The sequence below is a fragment of the Bubalus kerabau genome, chromosome 1 (genome assembly GCF_029407905.1).
Source record: "Bubalus kerabau isolate K-KA32 ecotype Philippines breed swamp buffalo chromosome 1, PCC_UOA_SB_1v2, whole genome shotgun sequence".
NCBI classification, from domain to species: Eukaryota; Metazoa; Chordata; class Mammalia; order Artiodactyla; family Bovidae; genus Bubalus; species Bubalus kerabau.
In genome coordinates this window covers 94,169,081-94,193,583 of record NC_073624.1, presented here as the reverse complement: position 1 = coordinate 94,193,583, position 24,503 = coordinate 94,169,081, and the positions used below count along the sequence as shown (strand labels likewise).

The 24,503-nt window shown below is 42.9% G+C and overlaps 1 protein-coding gene and 1 long non-coding RNA gene across 3 annotated transcripts in view; one reads left to right on the top strand and one right to left on the bottom strand.

The window, feature by feature from the left end:
- Positions 1-2,517: 2,517 nt before the first annotated feature.
- SLC4A8 (solute carrier family 4 member 8) overlaps positions 2,518-24,503 on the bottom strand; it is an 83,658-nt gene continuing 61,672 nt past the window's right edge. The window contains exons 19-25 of one of the 2 annotated variants that reach the window (XM_055583737.1): positions 23,366-23,617; positions 17,131-17,199; positions 15,735-15,908; positions 12,027-12,164; positions 10,452-10,543; positions 8,463-8,558; positions 2,518-7,335 (exon numbers count right to left, since the gene is read on the bottom strand). In XM_055583737.1, coding sequence (XP_055439712.1) covers positions 7,323-7,335; positions 8,463-8,558; positions 10,452-10,543; positions 12,027-12,164; positions 15,735-15,908; positions 17,131-17,199; positions 23,366-23,617 — 834 coding nt within the window. In that variant the 3' untranslated portion in view covers positions 2,518-7,322. Of the gene's footprint in view, positions 7,336-8,462; positions 8,559-10,451; positions 10,544-12,026; positions 12,165-15,734; positions 15,909-17,130; positions 17,200-23,365; positions 23,755-24,503 lie in introns of those variants that run through there. The other variant, XM_055583741.1, reaches the window with a different exon arrangement.
- Positions 15,230-24,481, top strand: LOC129654219 (uncharacterized). Its single transcript, XR_008715429.1, has 4 exons — positions 15,230-15,280; positions 15,547-15,647; positions 15,743-15,795; positions 24,077-24,481. It is a non-coding gene; the product is annotated as an uncharacterized LOC129654219 (long non-coding RNA).

The following is a 24,503-nucleotide window of genomic DNA, read 5'->3' as shown; positions in this document are numbered from 1 at the left end:
CCTGGTCTTATTTTTGCTGACTGTATAGAGCTTCTCCATCTTTGGCTGCAAAGAATATAATCAATCTGATTTCAGTGTCGACCATCTGGTGATGTCCATGTGTCGAGTCTCTCACACAACCAAGAGGTAAAAGGGGTGAACTTGTGACCAGGTCTGTAACCCCTGGATCAGCCTTGGACATCACTAAGATAACTAGGTATGTCAATTGCTCTATCTCCTTCTAAAGGAAACTAACAAGTCATAGCCTCTGCTGAAGGAACACCCCTCAACTGCCGTATCTGTTACTGTTTGACCCTTATTCTTCCCCAGTTGGCCCTGAGACGTCCCAGACCCAAAGGCCCCTGATTCATAGGCTGGTCAGGGACCTACAACGTGGCTAAGAAATAATGAGTTGGGCCCAATCACATTCTCAACCTTGGGAATCTGATTCTAGAAATACAGAGACAGTGAAAGCTGTGAGCCATGAGGATTGAAGCTGAAAGAATCTGGAGGTGGTTAAAGCTGTGATAGGTTGGGCAGAGAGGCAATGACATTGCAGAAAAGCTGTAAGGTAGGAAAATATACACAGTGGAGGGTGAGAATAAGCTGGTTGGAAGTGAAGCAGGCACAGACGAGCTGAGTCAGGCCAAGATGAAGGTGAAGCGTGATACAATTTGATCTTCCTGCACGTAAGTATCATCTGGAGAGAATCTAACAAATACCAGTGTCTGTGCTTATTCCCAGGGAGTCTGTGTAATCAGTGTGGAGTGGGGGCCAGGCATTAGTAGATTAGGTAGAAGCAGGTGGAACACCTCTAACCTGCCTGGAGACTCCCCAGCCTCCTGAGTCTCCTGTTTTCGCAGCCCGGCTCCTGCTCTGCTGGAGGCCCCGTGGTTCAGGTTCCCCTGGGTCCTTTGGCAGATTCTTTTGGATATTCGGTCGCTTACAGTTCCTGCCTTATTCCTTGCTAACAGAAGTTTGTACAAGTAATAGAGCAGCAATATGGTCAAGGAAGACGGGCCCAACCCTGGAGAGTGAAGACAATTTGTCCAAGCCAAACAAGATAATCCCATCCCCTTCTCCCATCTTAGAGATGAGTATATGACCCAATTCTGACCAATGACATGTTGGGAGCAGGGGGCTTCTGGGAGAAGTTTTCTCCTTTAAAAGAGAGAGAGAAGCTGGAGAAAGCCCCCCTCACCCTCTGTTATACTGAAGAGTTATGCTGCCTGATGTGATGACCAGAGCTTCTGGAGCCATCCTGTGATTATGAGGGGGAAAACCAAGAGAACTGCAGAAAATCTGACCAGAGCCCTGATGTGACTGATGCCATTAACCAAGCCAGGAACCACCTTCCCCCAGGCTTCTTGTTACTTACTCTGTGTTAGTTGTGTGCCAGGTACCATCTTGAGCACTTATCATGTGTAACTTAATGGGTGAAAACCGGCTTCAGTTCCTGCACAGGAACCTTCCCATACACCCCATGACTTAACCCTGGCTTGTCCTGTGTCCCACACCCATTTGTCTTGGTTCTCCTTATTGGAAGAGCCACAGAGAGCTGGTGTCCAGGAGGCTTCCAGCTGATGCCCTTCTAGTCACATTCCACAGGCTGGCTGACTGGCTCTCCCCTTACCCTTGCCTTCTACCCCCTGACTCACCTCTTTACTCTTACTCCAATCCTTCCTTCTTCCCCTTTCCTCCATCCTTCAAATGACTGGATTTGAAAGGAAGAGAAATGGAGCCCCATGCCCCCTAAAACCAAAAATATCTGGAATAACTGTAGATCTTTAAAATCTGGATTTCTAGACAGTGGCAAGTCCTTAAATATTAGCAATTGGTCTCATCAGCCTAGTTGTAGCTCCAAAGTGGGCTTTCTTTTCATGCTATCCTGTCCCCTGACCCAAAAATAAGTCTAAGTGGTCCCCAAAGAAAGGGCACTCTAGCCTCTTTCACGGCTCCAGCCAGGATCCTCAGGATCTGCACCCAGGAAAGTGTATAGGCCCCTCTTCAGGCCCACCCCCACATCTTCATAACTCTTCTTCCCAAGTCTGGAAGGTGGTCACCTTGGCTCAGATCCCGCGTTTCGAGCTCAAAAACCAGCATAGGTATTAACAGTTACACAGACTTTATTTCTCACTCATTGAGCACAGGAAGGCCTGGGCAGGCAGAGGCGTCACCACCACCCCTCGGTCCACAGACAGGCCGTGAGGCTAGGCGGTGAGGGACAGGGATTCTGTTGCTACTGCACATCGCTAGGGGATTATCACAATGACACGTGTTCTCGGCTCTATTTACACCATGGAGTGTGGAGAGGGTACATTTCTTACACTAAAAATATATACTTTGGAATCTCTAAAACAAAAATATCTCTATCTCTACAGGAGACCTACTAGAAAGAAGAACATAGAAAACGAGGGAAATGTACCAGCACCTCAAGCCATCCCCTTCCGTGGGAAGGTCGCTCTGCTCTCCACCTGACACCATGTGCTCGGGAGGGCAGCTGTATCTAACCAGTCGGACAGACAGACACAGATAAACGAGAGGGAGGCTTATCATCTTGGAGGAGTGAATATGGAGGAGAAGTGTGGGGAGGAGGATTTTGGCCTCTTTTGCAAAAGTAGTAATTGCACATTCAGTTTATTGCACGTGTGAAAAACCTGCAAGTTGAAATCGACTGCAAACCTGCTAAGAGAACCCAAGCTCTGCTGATTCCTGCTGGGCTTGGGAAAGGGCCGTGGGTGGGCTCTCTCTCTCCCGCTCAGAAATATTAATGCCATAAGCTAGAAGAAAAATTCTATATTCTCCAATGCTGAAAGTGAGTTGGTTTCAGAAAATGCTATTCCTTTTCTTTTCAGAAGGATCAGAAACCATTCCATTCCCTTTGAGCACAGAATCTCCTAAAAGAATTATGCCTGTAGTTGAATTGCTCCACTTTCTGATGTTTCCTATTGAAAAGATTCATGTGACACTCCTTTCCCCTTTTGATAGAGTTACTTCACACCTCTTTGGTTGTGAAAGTCAGCCTCCTTCCAGTAAAGAAACTAAAGAAACGTGAATTGAGTCAACTACCCCATTCTCTATAATTAATATAAGACCTCAGGGGCACCAAGAATGATAAAGAATAGGTTTGGTAGAAAAATCCCTTCTATTTGGTTTTGGAATGTCTTTCTCTATTTACACTGAAATATGGATGAGCCTGAGGGCTTGAGAATTCATAGTCCCTCATCCTAAATAAGGCAAATAACCATAAAGTTCCCTTTTGGAGCAGCCCCAGAACTATCCAACATCCTCCCCTTTCTTCCCAGCCCCCACTGGCAGGGGTTGTTAGGACCTCTGACCAAAAACTCCTTCCCTCCAAGAAGAACTTGAAAGACTGAGGAAAAGGCAGAAAGGAGAGGAAAGAGAGCTTGAAAAAGCTAAGTCAGCAAAAGGGGGCAGAACTGATATGATGTCTCATTTGGCCAGTTAGGACCGGCAGGAACAATTTCTACCTTAGGAGGTCTGGCAGCTACGACCAAGAGAAAGTCAAGAAGGCTGAGAATATCTGATGCATGTTGACTGTCCTGCCAGGGTGTGGCTTGGGAACCTGAGAAGTCTAAGGAAAATGCAATAACGAACTAGCAAAGAGTGCTTAAAAGTCCTCGGAGGAGGTGCTAACTCCTGCAAAAGCAGGCATTTAGAGAAGCTAACAAAGTAGTAGAAAGAACATACTGGAGAGTATGTCTAATGATAGTTAGAATGAAAGCCACGAGCTCTTGGCTCAAGCCTTCTCCTATGCATCAGGAAAACCTGGACATGCTGAACATGGACGTTGAAATCATCAGAGAAGTTGCAGGGAGAATTACTGATTCCTTAATTAGAAGCAAAGTCTAGAATACAGAATAGGTAGAAAATAAAGTCAAACAGGGAACTGTCTTTTTTGGATGACCCAAAACCAGATTCCCCAAAGCAGAGACCTCTTAAAGGTCACAGATGTCAACCTAAGATGTTAACCAAACCTAAGACTTAGCATACCAGATTTTGATCAAATATCTATGACTAATTTAAAAGCCAGTCCTACCCCAGACAAATAGAAAGAGCAACTATTTATAACTTGTTTTGGAAATGAATGGTTCTCTAGCTCTCTACCCCAAAGGCAAATTTAATATATGAACAAGGAGAGGGGACAAGAGCTGAGTACAGTAAAGACCAGCTCTCCTGATAGTCCCATCATCAGAAGTTTGAAATCATCAACAGCTACAAAGAATTAGCCTGCATTTTATGTAAGCAACATTTGGGGCAATTTCACAACACATTTCTGCTGACCTTCACCTTCTCCCTAGACCAACCCTTCCCTAAGTCACAAATTAGGATGTAACCCACCCACTTAGTGATGCCACTAGAAGCCACTTTTTCTGCTTAGAACCAAGATTCCACTCACTATCACTTTCTTAATCCCTGGTCTCCATCCCTTCCTACTCTACAATACCAGCCTATCAGGACACTGACTGTCAACACTCAAACTACTGAAATTTCCTCTCATCAGAGAAGAGGTGGACTACTTCTCTGGCCCAAGCAAGCCTGGGCATGGGAATTACCTAACTACCTGCCTTGCTTTCTACCCCTAAATCAGTTTCTCCTTACTATTGAGCTTAAACACCTTTTTCTAAGACTAAGCTACCTGCATTTGCCCTCAGGCAATTCTATCAGGCTAGAGAGGGCAAGTCCTAGATGGGGGAAGGACCATATTCTCTTGATGTCCCCACAACTTAGATGCACGAGGCTGTTTAGTAGCAGCAACGAAATCTCCTGGATATACTCTTATTTGTCAGTAAGCACACATGCACACACAGACACACACATATACACACGAGGCCTCTGTCTCACTATCACTCTCAGTTTCCTATCCTAAACACTGTCCTGACTTGACTTTGCCACCCATAGTCACCAGCCATGGACCTTAGCTGGGAAGCAGCCAGGATTGAGGTTGAGTGCTGGGTGGGATTTGGGAAAGATGAGAGAGAAAGAGTATGGAGTGGTTCCTGCCACTGAGATGTAGCACAAATGGAGCTAGCTGTTGTTTGAGGAAAATTTAATCACCCAAAAAGACTGGCACAGCCTCCCAAAGTAGGCTGTGCCAGGAACAAAGACAGGAAGCCCACAGGACAGGGCATCATGAGACGTCAGTGTGTGCAGAAACAGATGCTCGGAGCGACACTGTCACCCAGCTCTGCTGCATGATGGAGACTTCCCTGCTATATTCCTTGTAGCCACGCTGAGGCCAAGGGAACAGGATGCAGTCACCACCTTCCCTATACAGAGGTGGCAGGAAAAGATGGGAGGGGCAAGATGGGGGAAGAGAGGAGGGATGTTTTCAGGGAACAGAGAAGAAAGGAGGCAAGTTCAAGGAAGCAGCCAGAGAGGGACAGGGAAAGTCAGCAAGAAAGCTTTTCCCAATGATGGGTTGCCTTATGATTTTTCTAAACCAGGTAGGTAAACAGGTACAATGATTACATTTATCCCAAAGTGATAAAATGTGAAGCTTTGGCTCTCAAAGATTTTAATGCCCATAGAGTTTAAAGAAGCATGCCTGATCCTGTCTGCACCATAGGAAAGGAAGCTGAGGCTGTCCCTGAAACAGCCTTGTGAATAGAAATTAGACAAGCAGGAACAATACCCATAACTCAAAGGGATATCACTTTAATATTTGAAAGCAGGGTGATGTTCAGCCAGTAGGCACTGGTATGGCCATACATACTGCTTGTTTACAGCAGGCATCCTTTCTTAGTGGTTGGTATCTATCCTGTACCAGTTGTCAAATATTTTGAAAATCATCTGTGTATTAAAAATAATTGTGGCTCTAAGAGATAGGGAGATAGGAAAATGCAGGATTCCTTCAATATCAAAGTCCCTAGAGTAAGACTAGAATAGCATCAACATATTTTTGGAGTCTAAGGAATGTAAACTTCAATAAGATTACGTAGCAACTCTTCACCAATGAAAGAGAGCACACGGAGGGGCCGTCCCTCTGTACAAATATTCTCCAGGATGGAAACTGATCAGACCCCCTGGGTACCAACATGCTTTTTAGTCACATTCTGTGCACAAAGGAAGGGAAAGTCTATACACAATGGAGCCCAAACCCTCACTGCAACAGAGAAGAAGAGACAAAAAGTAGAAATATAGTTTTAAACTGAATACCAGAATTAATTTCACCACTTACAGTTCATTTCCCGGTTGTGGCTTTTTACATCTGAAAGTCAAAACATGTGTTAACAAAAAAAATCCAGGATGATGAAAGTGGTTTGGTCCATTGAGTTGATGATGGTTTGCGACTAAGGCAGCTAAGGAGACATTACGTAAGCACTTGGATCTCTCCAGGAATGGAATCAAAATATGTCCTCAAGAGATAGCAGCAAGACACGGATGTTTCCTCAACATGCCCAATAAAAAACCCCTTATCTCCTTTTCTACGCACAAACATCTATAATCAAACTTTCGCCAGATATCTAGACAGCAGACAGTATGACAAATCTTCAGGCTAGGAAGTCCTTCCTGATGTCTAAACTAATTCCTTCTGTAGCCACTAAAGCTCATTCTCTTACTCTATCAATGAAACCAAGCGAAGCTGCTCATCCTCACTCATCATTTTCCCCTGAGCCTTTTCCCATCTGAGCTAAGCAAGTCCAGTGTGTGTGTCCTCTTGGCCCTTTCATCATCCAAGGTTCTCGCTGAGTTATGCAGGCTGCTGCTAGGGAGTGAGGAAGACGCACTGGATCAGAGGCATCTTCTGGCTGTTGTGGTTGGCACTGCCAATGCTCAGGGCGCTGACCCTCCTAGGAGCAGACCTTCTGGCAGCCTCTGGGTCTGACCAGCATCCCCCAGAGGAGGCAACCAAACCAAGGCCCAGGGCTGCCCAGGAGCCTGCAGTCACTATGTAACCGGAGAGGCTTCCCTTTGCTCTCTGCTCTCCTCCCACTCCCCCACCCTGTCCTTGAGCAAGAGGGACCTCACTGAGGAAAATCCTCAGTGGCAGAATGGATTTAGATGGCTCAGCAGGCCAGCCACCTGAAGAGGAAATGTCTGGCAAGTGGGAAGCTGGGTCTTCAATGGTGGCAGTTCTGAAGAGAAAGAGAAGGAAGAAGAGAAGTACCAGCAGGAGGTGGTCTTCTGTTTCCATGCTCACGCCTGGCGATGCCCTCTGACGCACACCACCAATAACTGAATCTCGCACGGCTTGGCCAGGACCAAGGACAGGGCCAGGCTGGGGCTCGCTTCTTCTCTGAGACCCCCGCCATCTTCTCCGTAACCACAGCTTCCCTGTGGCACCTCACGGCCCACAGCCTCCAGCCCAGCAAAGGCTTTCAGTTGAAGAGACTGAACAAAAGTGTTACAATTAGACAAAAAAGGAACACATGATTCATTCCTGCTTTTAACACAATACTTTGAAGATGTCACCACAATTTCGATCTGGCTATATTTTAAGTTCATTTACAAGTAGACTAGTTCTCAACTAAAAATAATCATGTGCGTTATATTTTCGACAGCTGCCTGGATTTTCCTCTGAAGGAAACAAGATTCTATATTTCACTCACATTCAGCACAGATTTATTTTAACCCATTCCATGAAGAAATAACCCACCACTACCACCCACTAGTGGCTGTGACTTTCCAGAGCAGCCTTATGAATGAGACGGTTATTACCCCCATTTCATGGCTGAATAAACCAAGTGCCAGAAACAGTGGTCTGCCAGGTTACACATGACATTAATAGTTAGGCCAAGTCTCCTAACCTAGCCTACTGATTTTTTTTTTTTAAGCTAGAAAAATTGCCTTTAGTAAGACCTAAGATTTCATTTTCAATTATCTGATGACTTAGTGTTTGGACAAAATTATTTACGTAATTTGAGTACACAGCCTACCTCAATGTGGGCAAAAATGCCTCAAGTCTTTCCCTTTTCTTCATGAACCAGATTAAGATTGATCTATGTTACTGACAAACAATATTCAGAATTTGGTTTTCAAAATAAGAAAACAGTTATATTTAATATTTCAAAATCTTTATGAGACAATAATTCTCATTATGGAACAAGTTAAACAGGTTAGTTTGTATCAATATTATCAACACTATCCAATATTGTAAGGATTTTCCAGTTTGTATGGCTGCAATCACCAGAGAGATGCTCTACCAATTTTGAAATGGGAACTAGAAAGAGGATAAAGGGAATGAAACAGATAAAGCAAATTTACATTTCAAAATAATTCCATCCTAACTTTGGGCTTGTGTAAATGGGCAGCTCAAAACAATGTATCTGCTCAAATAGTTGGAAAACATTTTTGCTTCTCTTAAGCTTATAACAATTCTGTGAGGTTAGTGGCAGTCCTAGCTGTGCTGTTTAACAGATAAATTCAATTTTACACCTAAAATACAGTTTACTTTCAACTTGATTTCTATTTTTAAAAGCCAGAAATAAATAAAAATCAGCAATTATAGTTCTCTTTACCTCTTTTCCTTTGAGTTTCCGGAATTCATACTGAGAGCTTTCCAGACCGTGGTTTTAGGCATTTCATCAGATATATTAATCTCAGAGGGATCACATCTGAAATCAATGCTTAGGACAGTCAGTGTCAGACATATAAATAAGACCTATACCTCAGTCTGTGATGCCCGCCACCCACTGGAAGGGAAAAGATGAAGTCTGAGGGGGCTCGCCTCATAGCTCTCGCAGCACTAGGAACCAGATGGCTGGAATTTGAAAGGCAAGGTGGCCCGTGAGTCAGAGCTGGGGGCTGGGCTGGGGTGCTGGCGAGCGGCCAGCCCTGCCTGCGCTGCTGCTCGCCTCTGAGGGCCCCTCCGGCGACGCTGGTGACAGCACTGTGATGCCCACAGTGGCAGCGTCAGGCGCTGCACTGACCGAGCGCTCCTGCGTGCCAGGCATGGCGCTAAGCGCTCCTCGTTCCTTTTCTCATTTACATGGCCAGATCTTTTCCATTTGTAGTTTACAAAGGTCTGTTACAATGTGGTATCTTAATGATTATAGCATCAGAGACAACATCCTCACTCTAAATGTGTAGAAAACAAAGCTTGTCGGGTTAAGAGACCATCCAAGGTCAAACATGCATAAGTGGAAAATCAAGACCTTGAATCCTGTCCTTGGTCTCCTAGAAACTCCCATCCCCCCAATACTCTGAAATTTTCCTCATGCCAGACCGTTTCCTTCTAAAAGGCCAAGAGAGGAGGCAGTGCCTGCTAGAAAAGGAGCATGGCTCCCACTTCACCACAGAGATGCTAAGTCTCTGGCTCCTTGAATGGCAAGTTACAGAAAGTTTATTAAGGACCAACGATTCCGTTTCTTTGTGGTCAGTGTTTTTTTTTTTTTTAAGTTAAATACTCATAGTAACCGAGTAGAATGGTGGTTACCAGAGGCTGAGGGGTGGGGGGACAAGGGGAGATATTGATCAAAGGGTACAAACTTCCCATTAAAAGATGAGTAAGTTCTGAAGACAATATAGAGCATGGTGACTATAGTTAGTAATAAGAATGTATTGTATACTTGAAATTTGCTAAGAAAGTAGATCTCAGATGTTCTCTCCACCCACAAAAAAGAAATGGTAAGAATAGGAAGTGATGAATATGCTGTCAATTTGATTAAAGTAATTCTTTTACTATATATATATATATATATATTTACATATTACATATAATGTTGCATACCTTAAATATACATTACTTTCAGTTGTCATAAATAAATGAATAAAAGGCCAAAGAAAAGCTTTTCCTCTTTTCTCCCTCAGTATAAACCACAATCAATTCAAAATGTCAGCAGTAAATCATCCAGCATCTAGATGGCCCAGATCCCCTCTCTCCCTTTTCTGTTCCCTCTCCACCTCTCGGCTTCTTTCAGCTTGTGTATTCCTCTCCCAAAGTGGAAACAAAATGCCAGGAATGAACGCACAAACAGACCGATTTAGCATCCTGTGATCTGTGGTGAGCAGACCACAAATAGGTGGAACAGACCAAAAGGCTAAGATCTCTGGCAGAAGTAAGGAATTGGAGGAATCCCAGTTCAGTTTCCCCTTGGCTTCTGGGACTGCAGCTGCCATGAGCCAAGCTGGAAGGGGATGTCCCTGCCCATCCCCCAAAGACTTGCCTAAGCATGGGAACTTCACGCCCACTAGGATGACAAGCATAGCCTGTATCCTATTCACCCTTGGAAGGTGGCAGAGACAGGCAGAAAGAGCACTGGTTTGAGGAAAGCACGAACTTTGGAAGCAGGGTCCTCCCATGACTCCCATAACTGGCACAGTGCCTGACGCATGGCAGGCCCTCAGGAAACCAAAACGAAGTGTGTTTTCATAGGTTGCAACTGAGAGGTTGAATGTTCAGCTTTTTATACCAGCAGCTGCATTCATGCCCTAATCCCCACCACAAAGCCAGAATGTTTACAGAACCACCAAAAGAAGTCAACTCCTCCGTGTTTTGGGAGCTTTACCTGAAACTGTTGTTCTTTCCAGGACTACTTAGTAACTTCCTGCTCTCTAAGGGGAACTTGTCTCCCCCGATTTCTAACATTTTCTCAGCTTCCTGCAAGAAAAAGAGACATTATTTTATCTTGGATTAAGTGAAAACAGTAGTCTACACCAGCCCATTTTTCAATCCCTATAATTTCTACCTAATTTTCTCTCACATTTATTATAAGAGAGTGTAGCTATGTTCTTTCATCGTTTTGACTCACCATAAAATGAGAGACAATCCAATATCTGCACCTATTGAACAGTACTTTAAAAAAAAGAATCTGAATATGAGTAAACCTTTAGATACAACTACCGATTTACTGGAAAGAGGAGCCCAACAGGCTACAGTCGATGGCATTGCAAACGATTTAGCAACTGAACAATATTGTTAACTGTAGTCACGAGGCTGGATACTATAACTCCATAACTTACTCATCTCACTGACCACCTTCACCTATCACAGCCCTACCCCTTAGCATTCTGTGATGCCACCAGACTCCAGTCTGGAGATTTTATCTCTGAGATCACTCCTAATTCCCACACTGGCAAGCCCTATAGGAATATTGGTGATGTGGAGGACATTACTCACTCTAGTCTTCCTTTCCTCTGCAACCAGTGTGAAACTCCCCACAATAACATACCCTATGTGTTGGTTAGCCTGTGGACTTTTGGACTATCCTACTTTAGGCTTGTTGTTGTTGTTTAGTCACTAAGTTGTGTCTGACTCTTTGCAACCCCATAGTCTGTAGCCCACCAGGCTCCTCTGTCCATGGGGTTTCCCATACAAGAATATTGGAGTGGGTTACCACTTCCTTCTCCAGAGGATCTTCCTGACCCAGGGATTGAATTTTTAGCTTATCCTTATATAGGATCATTGTACTGTATACCTTAAACTTACACCATATTATGTGTCAATTATATCTCGAAAAAATAACGCAAGATTTTAAAAATTCAAGATTTTAGGAAAAAATTCCTCTAAAATGAATTTCAAAGTGCCTATTTCAGGCACTAACTGGATGTGGAAACTCTTTCAGGCTCATTCTTGGACTTGTATTTTCATTTTGCTATACATCCATTCTTTGCACAAATTATAAGCCACTGACTGAAGGTCCATTGTGTGGATGGCAGATGCCAAGTGTTCAGGAAAATGAGAAAGGACAGAAAGTCCTGTACAAGTTATCTCTATGAACCACAACACCATCTGCAATTAAGTATGTAACAAACACTCTCAGAAAATAATAGATTTTGAATAATTATCAAATTAGACCTTTGGGAAAACATAAACTATTCAATCTGATAATAAAAGCACATTCACATTCATATTCTAAGTGTAAACCTGGTAAGTAGGCTGTAGACAAACAGAGGAAAAAACAACTGGTTATCAAATTTGAAGATGAAGGACAGACATCAGCTGAGAATGTCTTCAGAGTAATCTTCCCTGATCCTAAATATAACCCTTGGGATTCCAGACATGCTGACTTTTCATGTGGCCCTTCCTATGTTCTGTAATTTGAGGCTGCCCCAAAGTGTGCAGTTGGTGCAAGAACTATGACCTCTTCCTCCTTGGCCTTCTTCTTGGCATCATCCAACTTCTTCTTTTTGCTCTCAGGCATTAGATCATCCAACCAGCTCAGCTCCCGCTTAGAGAAACAGAGATCCATGACTTTCCTGACAAAGACCAAGGCCAAAACCTGAAGAAATAAAAAGAAAATGAATTAAAGGGGCTTGTTCCCTTCTGGAGTAAAAAACCAAGTCTTATATTCACAGCAGACTAAGACATGTCAGGCAGAATCAAACTCAATAATCATCATAGTTGCCTTTTATTGAGGCTCTCTATACCAGATACTGTTTTATATATAATATTTTATTTAACTATCATCATAACAACTCTACAACTTATTAATTTCCTACTTGAACTAATTTAATTTCTTCACTGAAAAGAGAAACCCTCATTGTCAGATTGCCCTAAGAGCTGTCTTCTCCTGGCTCGAGACCAGTAGGAAGGGCTAGAGGGCAGGAGAGGGGTGGCAAGCCTCTCTAGGAGATGGTTTTGGTGGGGCCAGTTATACCCAAGCCAAGCATGGCCACCACAGGGTTAGGGCGCCTTGAAGGGCCATCTGGATTTCCTCTGGTCCTCTGCCTGTACATTTACTCACAAAGCCCTGCTTTATGTCCGCCACATGGATCTCGAGTGGTTTCTGTCTCTGGCCTCTGATGTGGTTTGACACTCATTTTATAAATGAGGAAACTGAGGCCCAGGGAGAGAAGGTAACTTGCCTAAAATATGACAGCTAATCAACTCAATAGAAATGACCAGAGTTCTCAAATACTTCTCCACTTTCTCCCCATAAGGGCCATTTCAGCCAAAGGAGAACCAATAATAACCCAGAATGCCCTGCCTGGACTGACTGGTGTTCACCAGCTAAATCCAGTGACTGGATCAGAAATGGGGAAAATCTGGCTAACTGCATTCATTTCCCCTTAATTTCAACAACTATTTTCACAATAAATCCAAAATTGAAAGTATCCCTTCCAGGATTTGCTGGGAATTTGCTATTTCTTTAACCAAACACTCAAGCCCTGAACATAGCACCCCAATGCAGAACCCTATATGTACTCTGACAAAACTGAGAATCCCATCAGGAAGATATATATCTAGGAGATTAGGGGAAAAGAACCCCGAAGTTTCTTCATCCTTGAATATTCTCCCAGTAAGACAGACTTCAAAAGTATGTAAATGAATACTCGATATTACCCTCATTGCCTTTTCCCTCCAGAGGCCCATCCTTTGGATAACTTTCAAACAGCCCACTGAATGCTCAGTGTTCTCATGACATAGAGTAAGCCAGAGAGAGGAAGGCATCAAGAGGACAAGATGCAACAGTGAGGTGGTTAGGTGGCACGTATTTCATCATCACCCTGGTTTTAGGAAAGACTGTCACCTGTTGCACCACACAGTTCAGCTTTCCTGGTCTCCTTTCCAAAGCCCTTGCTTCAGTTTGAAAGGAGGTAGGGGTGTCCCAGTCACTTATCAGTGCTAGACACCTCTTCCTCTCTCCCACTGACTTGAAACAGTGCATTTTCATCACTATAGATACTTCTGATTGCAATGAATTCTAAACTAATTCTAAACTAATTTTTCTACGCAAATTATCACAAACATGAAGAGCCCTCTCTCCATATCAGATTCATGAAAGAAAGAGAAATATTAATAAACAGAAAGAAATACAGACAGGCAAGAAGGCAGATGGATAGTCTTGAAAAAAAAACATGGCGAACTACTACACGCCTCTACACCTCAAGGTCCCCCAAATAATGCTTGGTCTGTGAAGACCAGCCAAAAAAACAGGAACTCACCATCAATAAAGGACTAATATCCGGAATACAGAAAGAACTCCTAAAACTCCACAACAGAAAAACAAACCACCTGATCTCAAAATGGGCAGAGGACTTGAACAGACACTTCTCAGAAGATATACCAATGGCCAATAAACACATGAAAAGATGCTCGACATAACTTACCACTGGGGACATTAAAACCAAATCAAAACCACAATGAGATACTAACTCACACCCATTAGGATGGATGTTCTCCAAAAAACCCACCCTGACACGACATGGACGAACCTTGAAGGCAGTATGCTAAGTGAAGCAAGCCAGTCACAAAAGGACAAATACTGTGATTCCCCTCACATGAGGTCCTGAGAGGAGTCACATTCATAGATGCCGGGAGCCGGCGAGAGACATTCCACTCCTGACAAAGGTCATGAGGAAGGAGGCTCGGCATACGCAAAGGCGGGATCGAGCCTCGGGAGTGCCCTCGGATATTCTCGAGCATCTACCCCCAAAAAACCAGAGTCTGCCTACTTTATTGCTTTGTGCTCTCACCTCTGACTTTACTGGGGGCTGTCCCCCACCACCATCTCACTCTCTCTGTCAAAGAGTTAACTTACAGCTCCAATTAATAAAGTTCCTGGGCAATTAGGAGTGTTTAAATCCAAACCCCTCAGATGGCTCTCTAACTTGCCTGACAAGTTTACCCGGACACCTACAGCTATGCATACGATTGTTTACAGTCTCCCAGCCTCAAGAGGCACGGGAAGCTTAAGATATTCAAATAGCTTAGAGCCTCTCAGAGAGTTAGAAACTGTCAGAATAAAACTAGTAAAAGATTTCATTGATGAGCCAATGTTTGTTGCCAAGTTTTCACATCCCCTGAATTGTATCCTTGAATGTGTATTAATTAGTATAGTTGGTATGTAGAAAAAATAAGTAGTGGCCTTGGTGTTAGTAACTTTAGACCCTTAAGGTAATAAATTCTTTCCTTTGTAAACCCATTACACATCCGCCCTATAGGAATGTAATCTTATCTTCGGAAGATGGCGCCAAACCTTAAAATAATTACTCTTAGAGAAAATAAGTCTTTGTTGATAAGTCCTTGTCAAGAAATGTTAATAGGCCTTCTGGCCAGAAGATGATGTAAATCACCTAAACCATTTGTATACGATAAATTTGCAGGAAAGAAACCCTGGTTTTTGATAAGCATTAAAGACTGCTGACTTTGCATCCCCTATTATCCTCTATGTAACTTAGGGTATAAAAGCCCTTGTTGAAAATAAAGCTACGGGCCTTGCTCACCAACGCTTGGTCTCCCCATGTCATTCTTCCCTTTAACTTCCAGCTGAGTCTCCATCTGGAGCGCGGAACCCACCATGCTTACTAATTATGCCTGGGCTTCTAAGATCCGACCGGGGAGGCCTCAGTGTCTCCTCTCCTTCGGGAGAACGGAAGGACGCCTGCGGCCTACGTAAGTGGTGCAAACTTCTTGTCTTGAAGTTTTATTGGTCTCCCGCGTAAACCAAGCTACTCAGCTTCTTTTCTCCACTGAATTTTCCTACTGAGCTATCCTCATTCTATTATTCTTTATATCTCTGAATAAATAAATAAATAAATAGGTCGCCTACTCCATCTCCCCTTCGAATACCCTGGATCAGCAGGGGCTGGACCTCGGCACATAGAGATGGAAATTAGAATGGTGGTTGCCAGGGACTGAGGGGAGTTACTGGTTCACAGGTACAGAGTTTCAAGTTTTGCAAGATGAAGAAGGTTCTGGAGAAAGATGGTGGTGCTGGCCGCACAACAAGGTGGATGTACTTAACCACTGAATTGTACAGGTAACCATAGTGAAGCCGCTAAGTCTTCTAGTACGTCTATTTTATCACTATTTTTTAAAATAAAGAACAATACCTTTTACAACTCACCATCATAGGAAAGACAATGGCCGCTGGAGACGCCTTGATGGCCCAGAGCAGGACGAGGCAGGTGAGCTGGATGAGCGTGAACAGGTGCACCTTGCGCAGTGGCACGTGCCGGAGGTAAATGAAGTCCGGCTGGTGCTTCGCAGGCATCCCGAAGAGCTTCAGGCGGTCGAAGAACTGAAAAGAGGGAGTCGGCGCTCATCCTTCAGTGGTTGTCCTGGGGCTTGTTGGGCCCCCTCATGTCTGTTATATCACAGGCTCTGAAAGGTAGCTAATACCATGTCTACCTGACAGAAGTAGAAACTGAGTCTCAAAAAGAACACGTCATTGGGCCAAGGCTGGTAAGGGACAGCATCACATTAAAATCTTCCTTCTCATTTTCAGTTCAACTTTCCTCTATCCATACTGTAGCTCCTGAGAGAGCTCTTTCTTGGGGAGTACTGAAAGCAAAATAGGCCAATGGCATTCTTCTGCTTAAAAGCCCAAATCTATTTGTTCTTGGAGGAGTTTGGAGCTTTTCACAAATTATTTAAAGTAAAAAGATAAAATGAAACCTCTCAACATTCTGGATATAGAAAATATCCTTATATTATAAAAAGGAAAACAGAGACTCAGAGAGATTAAATAACCTGCCCAAAGAACTCAGTGTATAAAAGTGACTACTGGACATTCCAAAAAAACAAAGAGGAACCAGCCACCAATAGAAGCAGCAGCTAAATTATCATTTTATCTATGATAAAATGAGCTAGCTCCTGAGTTTCTCAATTCAAAGGACTCAGAGGAATGAGTTGATAGATGGGGAAAGACAGTGTGTGACAGGAAGTAATACCTGCTTACCTGGGGCAGTTCCCATGACTTCCCAATCTCTTCACCAATGTACCCCCAGTTACACGCCCACACACACACTTTAGCTTGGGACCAAAGCTAGTGGCATCCATGGCAACTCACTCCAGTATTCTTGTCTGGAAAATCCCATGGACAGAGCAGCCTGCCACGGGGTCGCAAAGAGTAGGACACAACTGAAGCAACTTGACATGCACACACGCATGTGCAGAAGCCCGTTTGGCTTCTGACCAGCCTTTCAGATCTAAGTTTACTAGCATCTGACAAAATACCTGGTGTTTACTACATGTCTGATAACTGCTGAATAAAACTGACGAAGGACTGGAACCATGGCGCTGAGTCAGGCCACCCTGCAAGTCTCTGTGCCCTCATGCCAACATGACTGCATTTTGCCCAGTGTCCAAGGGAATGCTCTTTTAGGCTAAAAGAGCTAAGTAGCAAGACTAGGAAATAGTTCCTCAAGAACTGGCTTGTGGTTCCCTAGGGAAGCTGCTCTCCCTGGTCAGGAAGGTGAGCTCACAGAGCGAAGACACTGCCTGGCTGAACCCCATAGTACCTGAATTCCTTGCAGGGAAGACACTCCCATGTAGAGGAAGACCCCATACAGGACTGGCATCGGGATAAACTGAAAATGAAAGGGCAGAGACCAGAAATTCAATGTGTATCATAGCACACTCAAGATTATATAAACTGCCAAACCTCCAAGAAGGAAGCAAACTCACAAAATCACTGCAGAAATGCTGCGTTCGTTTCTGCTGTCTTTACATGATTAAGAAGCAGAAGCGAAAACAGAAGCTGACAATGATACAAATCATTTTGTTCTGAAATGAAATGATTACATGTAAGTGTAATCCGGCCCTGGTTAAATCATAGGCCTCACATCTTCTCCCCATCTGGTTCTTCCTCCTCCAGGGAATTGGGCAGGCGCGCGCACACACACACACATGCGCACACACACACTCACCATCTCTTTTACAGAACTGAAATCTTTGAAATCTTTCGTAATCACATAATCATCTCCTCAGGGATTTGGTGTATTTTAATATAGGCTAAAAGCATTTGCTTTTTATTAATCAGAGACTTGAGGGCAGGGGTAGGGAGGTATCTTGTCAGATAAAGAATAATTTAGGGAGAAATGGCAACATGAGTCTATTGCACTTGAATACACATGCACACTTCCCACATTATACCAATCTAGGTAATTTTCAGAGCAGCTTTACGAGGTAATGAGGCCCACAGAATTAAGGCAAGGAAAATGTCACTGCAAAGACTACACTCAACTTGCTTTTATTCTGGGGCTAAAGAACATGTCTAAACATAATTCTTCTTTGAACTAGAAAATCCCTATTGGATTTTATGTTGTTCTGGCTCTAGAGTGAGTAGACATCTCAATTTGGTGCTAACCTTGTTAGAAGAACTACTGAATGATTGCCTAAAAGAATCCTCCTAAGACTGTTCTAGGAAGGCCAGGCAATGCCCACCACAATGACTCATGCTTACATTTCCAAAGAGCAGACACCTTTGGGCTCCTCCAGATGGCACCCAGATCAGAAGTGGGGGTGTGCCAGGGACAGAGAGTAGAAGGGGGAAGAGGCATGAGGAGAGGTGGCAAGATCAAGTGGAAGGTAAGGGGGCAGGAGGAGGGTTCAGAATCCTGTCCCACCTGTGCCAATTTGCACCCTTAAACAGCATCTGCATTGCAGGCTGAAGTGGTTGATGAGTCACTAAAAAGCGGGAGAAGGAGGCAAGGGAGATAAGTAAGTGCCCCACAATGGCTGGGACTTGAACTTTCTTTTTTATCCTGTTTTTCCCACAGGCAGGCCTTTCACCCACAAAAATTTTTTTCCTCATGTTCAAGGTAGCTTCTATCTTTCCAAAAATCCTATTTTCACCCCATGTCTCATACCAGCCACTGCCCATTTCGCTGTTCTACTTCAATAGAAAAAACTTCTTGATAGAGTTGTCTGCCCACACTCTCTCTACTTCCTCACCACCTATATGCGCTTCAGGTCCCCATCACTAGGCTTATACTGCATTGTTCCAATGAATCTGCTCTTGGCAAGTCGCATTAGGCTTCCATGTTGCCAAACCCAATGATCTTGGTTTGGTCTTCATTTTTCCAGACAGTTTCCAACCAATCATTCCCCTTGCTTGAATTCCCTGACATCATACGTTCCTGGTTCCCCCCCTCCCCCTCTGGCAGCTCCTCTGAGTCTCTGTTGCTGTCTCTTCCTCTACCCACCTTCTAAATATTGGACCTCCATGGACTCTGCTCTTCTATCCACTCCTCCTTTTTTTTTTTTAATTTAATTCTATTTTTAAACTTTACATAATTGTATTAGTTTTGCCAAACATCAAAATGAATCCGCCACAGGTATACATGTGTTCCCCATCCTGAACCCTCCTCCATCCTCCCTCCCCATACCATCCCTCTGGGTCATCCCAGTGCACCAGCCCCATGCATCCAGTATCGTGCATCGAACCTGGACTGGCAACTCGTTTCATACATGATATTTTACATGTTTCAATGCCATTCTCCCAAATCTTCCCACCCTCTCCCTCTCCCACAGAGTCCATAAGACGGTTCTATATATCAGTGTCTCTTTTGCTGTCTCATACACAGGGTTATTGTTACCATCTTTCTAAATTCCATATATATGCATTAGTATACTGTATTGGTGTTTTTCTTTCTGGCTTACTTCACTCTGTATAATAGGCTCCAGTTTCATCCACCTCATTAGAACTGATTCAAATGTATTCTTTTTAATGGCTGAGTAATACTCCATTGTGTATATGTACCACAGCTTTCTTATCCATTCATCTGCTGATGCACATCTAGGTTGCTTACATGTCCTGGCTATTATAAACAGTGCTGCGATGAACATTGGGGTACACGTGTCTCTTTCCCTTCTGGTTTCCTCAGTGTGTATGCCCAGCAGTGGGATTGCTGGGTCATAAGGCAGTTCTATTTCCAGTTTTTTAAGGAATCTCCACACTCTTCTCCATAGTGGCTGTACTAGTTTGCATTCCCACCAACAGTGTAAGAGGGTTCCCTTTTCTCCACACCCTCTCCAGCATTTATTACTTGTAGACTTTTGGATTGCAGCCATTCTGACTGGTATGAAATGGTACCTCATAGTGGTTTTGATTTGCATTTCTCTGATAATGAGTGATGTTGAGCACCTTTTCATGTGTTTGTTAGCCATCTGTATGTCTTCTTTGGAGAAATGTCTATTTAGTTCTTTGGCCCATTTTTTGATTGGGTCATTTATTTTTCTGGAGTTGAGCTGTAGGACTTGCTTGTATATTCTCGAGATTAGTTGTTTGTCAGTTGCTTCATTTGCTATTATCTTCTCCCATTCTGAAGGCTGTCTTTTCACCTTGCTAATAGTTTCCTTTGATGTGCAGAAGCTTTTAAGGTTGATTAGGTCCCATTTGTTTATTTTTGCTTTTATTTCCAATATTCTGGGAGGTGGGTCATAGAGGATCCTGCTGTGATGTATGTCAGAGAGTGTTTTGCCTATGTTCTCCTCTAGGAGTTTTATAGTTTCTGGTCTTACACTTAGATCTTTAATTCATTTTGAGTTTATTTTTGTGTATGGTGTTAGAAAGTGTTCTAGTTTCATTCTTTTACAAGTGGTTGATCAGATTTCCCAGCACCACTTGTTAAAGAGATTGTCTTTAATCCATTGTATATTCTTGCCTCCTTTGTCAAAGATAAGGTGTCCATATGTGCGTGGATTTATCTCTGGGTTTTCTATTTTGTTCCATTGATCTATATTTCTGTCTTTGTGCCAGTACCATACTGTCTTGATAACTGTGGCTTTGTAGTAGAGCCTGAAGTCAGGTAGGTTGATTCCTCCAGTTCCATTCTTCTTTCTCAAGATCGCTTTGGCTATTCGAGGTTTTTTGTATTTCCATACAAATTGTGAAATTATTTGTTCTAGCTCTGTGAAGAATGCTGTTGGTAGCTTGATAGGGATTGCATTGAATCTATAAATTGCTTTGGGTAGTATACTCATTTTCACTAAATTGATTCTTCCAATCCATGAACATGGTATATTTCTCCATCTGTTAGTGTCCTCTTTGATTTCTTTGACCAGTGTTTTATAGTTTTCTATATATAGGTCTTTAGTTTCTTTAGGTAGATATATTCCTAAGTATTTTATTCTTTCCGTTGCAATGGTGAATGGAATTGTTTCCTTAATTTCTCCTTCTGTTTTCTCATTATTAGTGTATAGGAATGCAAGGGATTTCTGTGTGTTGATTTTATATCCTGCAACTTTACTATAGTCATTGATTAGTTCTAGTAATTTTCTGGTGGAGTCTTTAGGGTTTTCTATGTAGAGGATCATGTCATCTGCAAATAGTGAGAGCTTTACTTCTTCTTTTCCAATTTGGATTCCTTTTATTTCTTTTTCTGCTCTGATTGCTGTGGCCAAAACTTCCAAAACTATGTTGAATAGTAATGGTGAAAGTGGGCACCCTTGTCTTGTTCCTGACTTTAGAGGAAATGCTTTCAATTTTTCACCACTGAGGATAATGTTTGCTGTGGGTTTGTCATATATAGCTTTTATTATGTTGAGGCATGTTCCTTCTATTCCTGCTTTCTGGAGAGTTTTTATCATAAATGGATGTTGAATTTTGTCAAAGGCTTTCTCTGCATCTATTGAGATAATCATATGGTTTTTATTTTTCAATTTGTTAATGTGGTGTATTACATTGATTGATTTGTGGATATTGAAGAATCCTTGCATCCCTGGGATAAAGCCCACTTGGTCATGGTGTATGATCTTTTGAATGTGTTGTTGGATTCTGATTGCTAGAATTTTGTTAAGGATTTTTGCATCTATGTTCATCAGTGATATTGGCCTGTAGTTTTCTTTTTTTGTGGGATCTTTGTCAGGTTTTGGTATTAGGGTGATGGTGGCCTCATAGAATGAGTTTGGAAGTTTGCCATCCTCTGCAATTTTCTGGAAGAGTTTGAGCAGGATAGGTGTTAGCTCTTCTCTAAATTTTTGGTAGAATTCAGCTGTGAAGCCGTCTGGACCTGGGCTTTTGTTTGCTGGAAGATTTTTGATTACAGTTTCAATTTCCGTGCTTGTGATGGGTCTGTTAAGATTTTCTATTTCTTCCTGGTCGAGTTTTAGAAAGTTGTACTTTTCTAAGAATTTGTCCATTTCTTCCACGTTGTCCATTTTATTGGCATATAATTGTTGATAGTACTCTCTTATGATCCTTTGTATTTCTGTGTTGTCTGTTGTGATCTCTCCATTTTCATTTCTAATTTTATTGATTTGATTTTTCTCCCTTTGTTTCTGGATGAGTCTGGCTAATGGTTTGTCAATTTTATTTATCCTTTCAAAAAACCATCTTTTGGTTTTCTTGATTTTTGCTATGATCTCTTTTGTTTCTTTTGCATTTATTTCTGCTCTAAGTTTTAAGATTTCTTTCCTTCTACTAACCCTGGGGTTCTTCATTTCTTCCTTTTCTAGTTGCTTTAGGTGTAGAGTTAGGTTATTTATTTGACTTTTTTCTTGTTTCTTGAGGTGTGCCTGTATTGCTATGAACTTTCCCCTTAGGACTGCTTTTACCGTGTCCCACAGGTTTTGGGTTGTTGTGTTTTCATTTTCATTCGTTTCTATGCAAATTTTGATTTCTTTTTTGATTTCTTCTGTGATTTGTTGGTTATTCAGCAGTGTGTTGTTCAGCCTCCATCACTCCTCCTTTTTTATAGCTACCCTTCCTCCTGAGTGAGCTCATCTATGCCCCTGGCTTTCACTACCACCTATGTGCTGCTGACTCCCACATTTATATTTTCAGTCTAGTAACCCCCACCCAGCCTCTTCACTCAGATGCCTACCAGACATCTCACTCAAATCTGATCACAGCCCATCCCTTAAAAAATCACTTCCTCCTTCATACAGCCTTCTCTGCCTTAAATGCCATCACTCTGCACCCAGATGGTCAAGCCAAAAACCTAGCAGTCATTTTGATGTTTCCATTTTCCCATTCCATATCCAATCAACCAGCAAGACCTGATCTCCTCCAAGATATACAGAAGTCATGCCTTTTATGCATTCCTTACTACCAACTTCCCTATCCAACCACCATCTTCTCTCACCTGTAATAGACTCACAGTCTATTAAACAGACTCACAGTCTTCTACCTCTATTTTTCCTCAACCTTAAATACTTATTCTCTAGATATGAGCCAGAGAGATCTTTTTAAAAAATACTAAATGGATAATGTCCCTCTACTGTTAAAACTCTCTGAAGGTTACCTTTACCAGTGTCAACAAGCCCTACATGATCTGCTCTTGCCCTCTTCAATCGCATCTCGCAGTGCTTTTGCTTTAACATCCCTGAGCCACATGGCCCTGGTAGCTCCTAGAACATGTATCATTATTTCCCACTTCAGGACTTGTCTAGACTGCTTTTCTCCCTTCCCCCATGTCCTCTCCCACCACGCATGGCAGGGCTGGCTCCATCTCATCTTAAACACCATTTCCTTACAGAGGCCTTCTCTGACCACACTAACAAAACGCATCCCTTTAATTCTCTATAGAACCATACAACACTGTATATTTCCTTTGATCACATATTACATTCTGTAACTACCCTGTTTATTTTCTTAACTAACTTCCTTAACTACATCTTATCTGTCTTGCTCCACTTAGAATAAACTCCTCAGGGCAGGTATTTGTATGTGTATCTATTTATTGTACCACTGCATTCCCAGCACAAATCAGGCACTTAATATTTACCTAATGAACGAATAAATGGTTTTACCTTTAATATAGCTGTCATGAAGACTGAGCAGCCCATCAACACAAAGATCATAAGGCCTGTCACTCTCTGTTCTCGGATGCCCAAGAATTTGGGCTGTTCTCCTGGGGCAGAGCACTCAGATTCCAGTTTGAGGCTATTCACGTGTGTGATGGATAGGACAGTTGCAGCCACAAACCAGGGCAGGCCCATGATGGAGCAGACACCCAGCATGATGGCCACCATCAGCAGGTCCAGGTGGTAGCCACATCCTTTCTGTGGGGAAACAGAGTCTCCATCACCATCAGTGGGCTGGCTGTAGTGGGACATAGGACAGTGAGCTAAGAGTCTCAGGCCCAAAGCAGGAAGGATAAGGAAGGGGTCCAGGGATTCCAGAAGTCTTGCAGCCCCTCCTGGTTTGGAGGGAACAGAGAAGAAAGAGAAACCTTAGCGTGTCCTACACATGCCAATATCCAGTTTTTATCCAAGTCTCCCCAGATCTCACCCTGAGTATCACATATTCAAAGATTCATCCTTTCTAGGCAGAGTAGCCAGAGACACATCTTGACCATTCTAGAGGGTCGACCTTATAGGAGTTGGCAATAAATAGGTTCCTATAAACACACCCCATTCCTTGCCAAATATGGAGGTTGCCTACTCTAGAGAATGAAGGAATAGAGACAAGTCATGAAACCTCTCACTAATCAATGTATTGGCACCAACCCTACCTCCTAGGATTCATGGGCTCAAGGTTCAGTCTGGAAACCTCAGTAATGGACGCCAATGGGAGAACAGTTGTCTCCAGGAAACAGTGGTCCAAGCCGTAACCTGAACCTCAGGAAGATAATCCTGGACCAGAGCATGTGACCATATTGGGACCACCAAGAATTCTGCCCACCAACCTCCCCCATAGGTCTGAGAGGAGAGTAATAGATTCCAAGCTTACTTCACATTGCACAATCATGCTCTACTCTAGTTTCATCTCCAAACCAATCTCTGTCATTAATGAAGGAGTCAGAAACCCCTGGAAACTCCTTCCATGAGCTCCTTCCATGACTGCTTTTACCCAGGTAATACAGTTCCTGGTCTAAATGGGCTTTCCCTAAAACTTTTTAAAGATGTAATAGGTTGCCATTATTATTATGCCATTATTCTAGGTCAG